The sequence below is a fragment of the Diaphorina citri genome, unplaced genomic scaffold (genome assembly GCF_000475195.1).
Source record: "Diaphorina citri unplaced genomic scaffold, Diaci psyllid genome assembly version 1.1 scaffold430, whole genome shotgun sequence".
In the NCBI taxonomy this organism is placed as follows: domain Eukaryota; kingdom Metazoa; phylum Arthropoda; class Insecta; order Hemiptera; family Psyllidae; genus Diaphorina; species Diaphorina citri.
Window position 1 is genome coordinate 66593 of NW_007377865.1, and position 9685 is coordinate 76277.

The following is a 9685-nucleotide window of genomic DNA, read 5'->3' on the forward strand; positions in this document are numbered from 1 at the left end:
ATAATAGTGCTTATTTATACTGCTCGCATAGGACTGAAAAGTCCCTTTACTCCAGCAGTAGGCTACTACTAGTGCTTATTTATACTGCTCGCATAGGACTGAAAAGTCCCTTTACTCCAGCAGTAGGCTACTACTATTATTGTGGTCAAATTCTCAAATTATATGAGGATAAAATTCCATACCTCGGCTGGGATTGAACCCACGCCCTCCTGTTTACCAGGCGAGCGCCTTGACCACTACACCACCATCGTATACCAATATTAAGTAGGTACCTAGTTGACATATGGAATAGACCAGGCTTGTCCAACCCGCGGCCCGCGAGCTCATTTTTGCGGCCCGCGAAGGCCCCCTAAAAAAAATGAACGAAAATGAGAAATAACAGTAAATATACTAAATAAAATAATTAATGCATGAAAATTTTGTGAAGAACAAACAAAGAGTCAAACTTACGGACGAGTCCGTTCACGCACTTGTGTCAGCTACAGAGTGTCCACAGAAATCGCACTAATGTCATCATGTGGTAAGTTTTCATATAAAAAACATAATTATTTTTATATGTTTGGCTTTCTTCTTGAGCTTTTCCTTTTTCTGACTTTTTACTTTCCTTATCCTAATGTAATCGAGTCAAATTTTCGATGGTCAGTTTTTAGTGTCAAAACACGTTTTGAGGTCCCTAGAGCCTAAATCCAAACTTTCAGCCATTGGTCCGTGTGTGTGTGTGTGTGTGTGTGTGTGTGTGTGTGTGTGTGTGTGTGTGTGTGTGTGTGTGTGTGTGTGTGTATGTTTGGCTTTCTTCTTGAGCTTTTCCTTTTTCTGACTTTTTACTTTCCTTATCCTATAGGAAGGAAAGTAATGTAATCGAGTCAAATTTTCGATGGTCAGTTTTTAGTGTCAAAACACGTTTTGTTGCACCTATTTCCAGGAAGCCAGTAATCTTTTGTGTGCCAATTGAGTTCTCGCTAATTTGGAACCAACAATATAATCATGACTGATATAAAGTGCTTGGAACATCCTACTCTGAAGGTAAGAACTCGACAAGATTGTTTTGACCCTCGGCTGTATCTTGTACACACCCCTAATATCTTTTGTCCTCAATCAACAATCATCTGTGAAAGAAGAATAGAAAAGAATGAACCTTGTTTATAGCTGTCCTGAACGAAATTACCTACAATATTATGTGAAAACTTTGAACTACATGTTTCTGACTCCCCATGATTTCACGTGAGGTGATGGATAAATTTTAGTTAAAACCAGTCCATTATGCTCTTTTTCGAGCTATGAAACGAAGTTCACAGGATTTCGAAAAAGGTATATCTGCCTTTTAAGCTGTCATATCGCATGACGAGAGTTTTTACACCCCGTATTGTTTTATTTCCTACAAAGTAGGCATAGCACTAATTAATACATACCCCTGTGTGTTTTTAGTCTATTTAAAAATCCTTTGCCTTGCCCTAATGTATTGTATGATTAGTTGATTACTATTTATGACCTACATGCATAATTATACCTTTGCGAGCACCAGAGAAAATCCTACGCTACACAGAAGCATATTTATGGGCGCACACAGTGCAACAATAAATGTCAGAGTTTTAATTTTCATAATAGGACTGAATGCAGCGGAAACCATCTGTGCCCCGGCCTCAACCAGAAATTTATAATCATTGCACTTTCAACTACTAGACAGGAAGCCTGTTTGTTTGCTTTTTTCCTATGCCTAGTTTATAAATCCATGAAACACAGTGTTATATGAACTCAGTTTCAATTCTGGTATGTAATATGTTGCCTCATAACAATTAGTCATGTTTCAAAATAGGTACCTAGTGGTTTACCAAAGGAAATAGGAAAACTGACACCCTGTTTGTCAATTCTGAGGACTTCATCGACCCAGCTTAAGGCATTATCAAATATGATACCCAAATTTCTTGCTGAATCGACCACCTCTACCCTATTACCATCAACTGGGTTTCCTTTAGTTACCAAACACACATTCCTCAGAAATTGAAATCCCACAGGCCACACGTGCTCAATATAGTATGAAGATTTTAAAGTCAAAAGCACAACATACATATTGTATACGGTGTGTGATTTCCAAGTAAAGACAGAAAATTAAGGAATTTAAACGTTAGCTTTCAGCATCTCCCTTACACCCTCCTCTACGTCTCTTTGAATTAAACACATTTTAATTTCGAAACAAATTTATTCAAAAATGAAAGCCCAGAAAATATTAGATGTGTACTGCAAGAGACAATAAATTACAGTTAAGACCTCAGATATGTAAATGTTAAAAGTTAAAATCACGGGGGCTTAAATGGGAACGACGTATAGCTTATACAATATACAGGGTTCCCTGATGAGGTTTGCTAGGATATTAATTAACTAGCTAAAGATATGAAATTATACATCATTATATCCCAAGCAATCTATTAAAAGTTAAAATCACGGGGGCTTAAATGGGAACGACGTATAGCTTATACAGGGTTCCCTGATGAGGTTTGCTAGGATATTAATTAACTAGCTAAAGATATGAAATTATACATCATTATATCCCAAGCAATCTGCACAACTCGAAAAATTTGAAATCCTAGACAAACTTGAAACATGTCCTATGTCCAAAGGTCTTCAAGAAAAACTCTTACCTTCAAATCAATGTTCAAGTGAACAAGACGAGAGTGAGATTACAAATAACTATGAGGGTATGATAACTAAAAGTTTTTCACCCATTGAGAAAGAACTTTTCACATTGAGAATCTTACATTTAACATACCACCCAGTTTTCTCATATGCCACAGATACGCTGAAACATTCTTTCACTTGTAAGTGGAAGAAGTGAGGAGTGTTTGTCATCAGGACGGTTCACTATTACCGTTCAGATTTAGACCATCGGATATTAGATACTTTCAAAAGATCAACCACTACTGAGCTAAGCAATCTGCACAACTCGAAAAATTTGAAATCCTAGACAAACTTGAAACATGTCCTATGTCCAAAGGCCTTCAAGAAAAACTCTTACTTTCAAATCAATGTTCAAGTGAACAAGACGAGAGTGAGATTACAAATAACTATGAGGGTATGATTACTAAAACTAAAAGTTTTTCACCCATTGAGAAAGAACTTTTCACATTGAGAATCTTACATTTAATATACCACCCAGTTTTCTCATATGCCACAGATACGCTGAAACATTCTTTCACTTGTAAGTGGAAGAAGTGAGGAGTGTTTTATTTTGAGCTTAAATTTCATTCGAGTTGAAATTCGCCCGGAGGTTTCTGTTTCTGCTGACAGTGGAAATGAAGTTAATCAATTTCCTCTCCCCCAACCCTCCTAGTAGAAGTCAACTGTTTTTGTATCACTCGGCATCGCGTCGGTTATTAATTTCTTCATCCGAACATTTTTATTAAGTTTTTATTGAGAGCACAACTGTTGCGGTTGTAAAATTGAACGGCATGAAGGTTCATTTTTTGATTAACTTTTTTCTAAGCGCTTTCAATTTATTTTTGAAATGTCAAGTAATTCACAACAATCGACATCACAAAAATTTACCTGAAAACTTCAGTTGCATGTTGCATAAAATCTTGTTTTTTTTTTTTTTTTTTTTTTTTTTTTTTTTTTTTTTTATATCCAGAGTTTAAATATGAAGTTTTTAACACTGGCAGTTTAAGTAACTAAACTGAACTAAATCCAACACCCAATATTCTTGCAGACAATTATAATTATGTATAAAGAAAGCATGCAGGAGGATTCCCAAGGATGCAGGGTTGCAGGAACAACAATTTAGAATGGCAAAGAACGCCCCGGCACGGTATAAATTTCACTTCTCGTTCAATAAAATTGCCACCTTGTGTTCTCCCAAGCTCCGCCACCTCAACTCACTTCCCGATCCACATGAACTTCCTTTTTCTATTCATCGCGTATGCTCTTCTGCACACCTCTTTTGGTCCTCGAGGAGCACTTCTGAGGAACCTTTCTGTGGAGCTCTGATGAACATCGATTAATTGAAGAACTGTCTCCTTATAATGATTTAATGACAGTTAGATTTCCCAAATACATTTGTCTGTTTACAGCAACGTCAATGATGAAGCAAACTTGAAAGGTTTGAACTATTGGACTGAGAAACAGAATCAGAAATGAAAAAAGGGAAAATAACACACACTGCTCAACGCACGTTCATATCCACCGAAAACAATCAGCTTTCCTCAATTTAGATTGACAGCTACACTGCCCTCTTTCGCTCATAGAGTACAAACAAGAGAAGTAAGTAGAACGATTGACAGCTACACTGCCCTCTTTCGCTCATAGAGTACAAACAAGAGAAGTAAGTAGAACAACTGAACAATCTCCTGTGCAGTGAAGAGACTGTGCAATTCCTTATCTCGAAGCTATATTAAATTTAATAAAATATGATTTATACATCTGAAAAACATACGTAAGTCATAAGACGCGGTATCTACGAGAAGTAAATAATAAACTTAATGTAAATCATATGACTGGGGCTAGGAGTGGGGAACATTATGTTTCCTCAATAGCTAAGATATTAGTATCCGTAAGACGATTATTGGGAAATAAGATGAAAACTGATTTGAAATGTGATGAAACAAGTAGCAACACACCTTAAAGCTTTAAACCGAAACAAAATTGCCACGTTCTGCAGGATGCCCATGAAAGCTCAGCGGTAAAAATGTTCGAAATCAAACGAAATAAAGTAATCGCTGGAATAAAAGCTATGATATGAATCACACTAACAGAGGTAGACAAAATTTCAATCAGTCCCAAGAGATATTTCATCAATATCATTCAATCTATCAAGAACACATTTGAAAGGAAAACAAATAGATATCTGGGAAAATCCAATGCCGTAATACAAAAAACACTCCCACACCTTCGCAAAGTTTGTGATTGAGTTTTCAAAACTATTCCCAAAAGAAGAAAATTACATCCTCAACAGAAACAACAACTTTGGTTTAAGCTGTTCTTTAGAATTTCCAATATGAAAGAATATAGTCTATCTAAGTCAAGTAGTATGTAGTACGTTCTTTGGCATCATCAAGACATTTGTACAAAACAACAAAAGCAAAGATAGGTACAAATTTCTCAGCATTTCAACGCACCTCTAGATTAATAAAATTATTGTTGGTTAAATCAAAGCCTATATCAGAATGTCTACATGGAAAGTTTCAAAACTTATTGAATCTTCAGGCAAAATAAGAAACAAGTTGAATGTCATGAAAAGTTTGAAAAGTAATTACAAGGATAAGCTGAAAACATGTTAAACTGAACATTTAACAAAAATGCATACCTAACGAGTTATAGAACATTAGGGTATGTGGTTGTAAATACGTAGTTACTAGAGCTGTACGAAAATTTAATATGTAGATACTTGAACAAGTTCAAAATGACATGAAAGATGAACTTGAAATTTAAAAGTAAAAAGTTGGGGCTTAAAATAGCAAACAACATACATACATAACTTACTAAATTTTCGATACTTATTCCACAGTTCCACAACAAATCACAAAGAGAAAGAACACCAAATGATTGCAATGCAATGCAGCTAGGTATACGATTCTATCAAATAACAAAGTGACTCGACTCGCGTGCCTAGTATAAGTAAGTTTCCCCCATTTGTTTGGGGTTTTTTTTTTTTTTTTTTTTTTTTTTTTTAAAACATTTTCTGATTTTCTGAAATATTCTACTCTCGTACTCTCTCCACAGCTGAAAAAAATGTTTTTTTTGTTATTTTATACTTGTACTTTTACTCCAAGAAGTGTTGAGTGTTTAAAAATTGAGGTGAAATTCAACTTTCCATTTATTTTATTTAAAAGCTCACAAGAGTAAGGGGGGGGGGGGGGGTTGTACATAATTAATGCTCTTGCGGTAGTAGTGAAGGACTTTTTTGATGTCATAATTATTCAACTTGTAAGCTCCCTTTGATGAAAACTATAGGGGTGATTGTTAAGTTTAAGTAACAAGATAAAGGTATTGTACATATGAGGAGAGGATAACGAATATGTATGTACGTCACAATAGACATGAAAAAACTTATATGTGACGAGAGAGTTTCTTTTGCTTCTGGAATGACTTTTTCCGAGAAAACCATACGTAGCGACAGTTAACGCTAAAGTAAGTAGGTACACGTGTTTGACAAGTGGCGTATTCGAAAATCGAATGACATGGAACACACAGAGCGGGCTAGGGATGGTCGCATTCAATTTCCCTACGGGTCCTTCGTTATCAGTGGAAAGAAAGTCCTAATGGCACCCTGTAAGCTGGCAACAGTGTGAGGGCAACTTAATAGCTAACTCCATCACGTAACCTGATAATTACAAAGACATAAATTACAACTAATATAAAATCCAACCCTCCCGGTACTTCAGTGCGTGCTCGCTGTAATTCTGCCGGGCTAGTCGCTCGTAATACATTACACTAAGCTCTCGAATAGACATTATGTCTATTGTTCTCATAGTACAACTCATTTCTGGCTTTTCATCTTTAGATCCCACGGTCCAGAATATTTATCGCAATGCAGATCATCTCTCGGGGGGAAAAGGGGGGAGAGAGATTATTGAAATTTTGTTAAATCTTTGTCCACATTATTCTCCTATATTTCACTGAGCCTTTGAGATTGTTACCATTGTTCAGTTAATATTAATTTGGCTTCATACAAAGTAATTTAAAATTTTAAATTAAATGTAATTTCTTTGTGTTATTATGTCACAACTTTGGTGCTCACTGCAGCATTGTAGGATTTTTCCCAATACATATCTCAATAATCGGTGGGTCTTTCCTTGTATGAACTATAGGAACAGGAACAATACAGGAAAAAAGGTGGTACAACCAAATACATAGCAAATCCTTTAGCTAATGGTTTCTTGATACCGTTACTGTGCTTAAATCCACTCTAAGGAAATGAGTAGGTGGTGCTACAATCGAAAGCATAAAAGTGGGTCTTTCCTTGTATGAACTATAGGAACAGGAACAATACAGAAAAAAGGTGGTACAACCAAATACATAGCAAATCCTTTAGCTAATGGTTTCTTGATACCGTTACAGTGCTTAAATCCACTCTAAGGAAATGAGTAGGTGGTGCTACAATCGAAAGCATAAAAAGTCTTTTCCTAGAGGGACAGGGAAAGGGTTGGCCGCACGAAAGAGGATTTTGATGCTGTGAAAATGAAAATGTTCTCTGACCTGTGCAAAATCTTATTGGATTAACTGTCTAATGGCTTTCAATAATCCAATTTAAATCAATGTTTTAAACCCATTAGTTAGAATGTCGCCTCGAGTATTCAAAGCAGCGAGTTTTCTATGCGTTGGCGTTGGTCCGACTTTAGCGTTCAATGCATCCACTGTCCTTTTTGTAAAGATTTTCATTTTGGAATAGACCTTATGTCTGTCATTATTAAAATAACCTACATATATCTCATAGGTTAGGATTCTTTTTACAAAGGTAGGTACCTACAGAAGTAGAAAACTAGATAAGTAGGTACAATACTTTGTTAAAATAACCTACATATATCTCATAGGTTAGGATTCTTTTTACAAAGGTAGGTACCTACAGAAGTAGAAAACTAGATACATAAGTAGGTACTCATTTTTAAATTTTCTCTCTCTCTCTCTCTTCTTCCCTCTTGTTTTCCGCTAGCATTCTCATCTTAATGTCTTGTATCCTCTTCCTCTAATACTTTCACATAAACTAATGACAGTAAAAAATACAAGAACAAGGAAAGAACCATAACAAGCATGTTTAAAAATAAAAAACAACCAATAAAAAAATGCATGTCATGCTAAAAGGTACCTGCTTGTCCCATTAGAGACTCGTATATCTATTATGGTAAAACTTTTGTAATAACCCTCATAAAATACCTAGGTAGATACCTAGGTAGATGTAATGTAAAATACCTAGGTAGATGTAATGTATATAATTACATTACATTAAGTTGCTTAACTTTTTTCAGAGGGATTACTTTTTTTTATTTATTTTTCCTCCCTTTTTTATGTAATGTATATAATTACATTACATTAAGTTGCTTAACTTTTTTCAGAGGGATTACTTTTTTTTATTTATTTTTCCTCCCTTTTTTAAATGACACTTGAAAAAATTATCATGGGATGTTTTCCTCTCTCTTCCTTCTTCTCCATCAGCTTTCCCATCTCTCTCTTTCTAGATGACAGAATTATCCCTCAAAACCCAGCAGCAGTGGCATTAGAATAAAATTAAGAACATTTCATTTTTTGTTGTTGCCACAGAAAAAAAAGCAAGATACATTTTATTCTATTGTGAAGTGAATACGGACTCCCAACAATAATTATTATTGTATTTTGCACAAGGTTCTGTCTTGTCTGTATTATTCTCATTTATTTAAGTTAGTAGGTAACTGACTGTTGCATATTTTTATTTCGTTCAGGTGGAACAATACTGAACAACATAACCACTACAAAGGATTCAATGCTGTAAAACAGTCCAGTTCCAACTTCCATCTTGATTATTATAATAAAAATAATAATAATGATAAATAATAATAATATACTCTTGAGTGGAAGGCAACCACTAGGCGAGGTTGACGCCTAAGGCGTTCTCTACCACCTAACCCTTAGAGCTCCATTATTATGTGGTCAAATTCTCAAATAAATGAGGATAAAATTCCATACATGAAGTTAATCAATTTCCTCTCCCCCAACCCTCCTAGTAGAAGTCAACTGTTTTTGTATCACTCGGCATCGCGTCGGTTATTAATTTCTTCATCCGAACATTTTTATTAAGTTTTTATTGAGAGCACAACTGTTGCGGTTGTAAAATTGAACGGCATGAAGGTTCATTTTTTGATTAACTTTTTTCTAAGCGCTTTCAATTTATTTTTGAAATGTCAAGTAATTCACAACAATCGACATCACAAAAATTTACCTGAAAACTTCAGTTGCATGTTGCATAAAATCTTGTTTTTTTTTTTTTTTTTTTTTTTTTTTTTTTTTTTTTTTTAAATCCCAGGTAAAAATCACGCCCTCCAGTTTACCAGGCGAGCGTCTTGACCACTACGCAACCGAGGCAGGGAAAAGAAGGAAGAGAGATTATTTAATTTTAAGAGGAAAGACGGGGGGAAAATCAATCCTAAAGGTGTGTCCACACATAGTCGACCTCATCAATTGACGTCGACAACATAGATTCACCTCTTCACCAACGACTATGTGTGGACACAACTTTAGGCATTGTTTTAAAACGAACCATATAAAAAAAGCAAATATTAGGAGGGACCTACCTAATAGGTATGGATATACAAAAGTTCGACTTACCTCTGACTATAAGTCGCACGGGTCGAGACGTCAGCGCATCCTGAGTGGTGAAATCTGACGCTGTCGACCTCATCAATCTTCCCCTATAAACTTTTCACGATTTTACATGTACCCATCTTAGATTCACCTCTTCACCAACGACTATGTGTGGACACAACTTTAGGCATTGTTTTAAAACGAACCATATTAAAAAAGCAAATATTAGGAGGGACCTACCTAATATGGATATACAAAAGTTCGACTTACCTCTGACTATAAGTCGCACGGGTCGAGACGTCAGCGCATCCTGAGTGGTGAAATCCCCCTTAGAGCTCCATTATTATGTGGTCAAATTCTCAAATAAATGAGGATAAAATTCCATGCCCCAGCTGGGATCGATCCCACGCCCTCCTGTTTACCC

The 9685-nt window shown here is 35.6% G+C and overlaps 1 protein-coding gene across 1 annotated transcript in view; it reads right to left on the reverse strand.

The window, feature by feature from the left end:
* The window catches only part of LOC103508741 (B-cell receptor CD22), a 72857-nt gene extending 63499 nt beyond the window's left edge, over nt 1-9358 (reverse strand). The window contains exon 1 of the mRNA XM_017443888.2: nt 9286-9358. Within this exon, the coding sequence (XP_017299377.1) occupies nt 9286-9358 (73 nt within the window). The remainder of the gene's footprint in view (nt 1-9285) is intronic.
* Between the last annotated feature and the right edge of the window lie 327 nt (nt 9359-9685).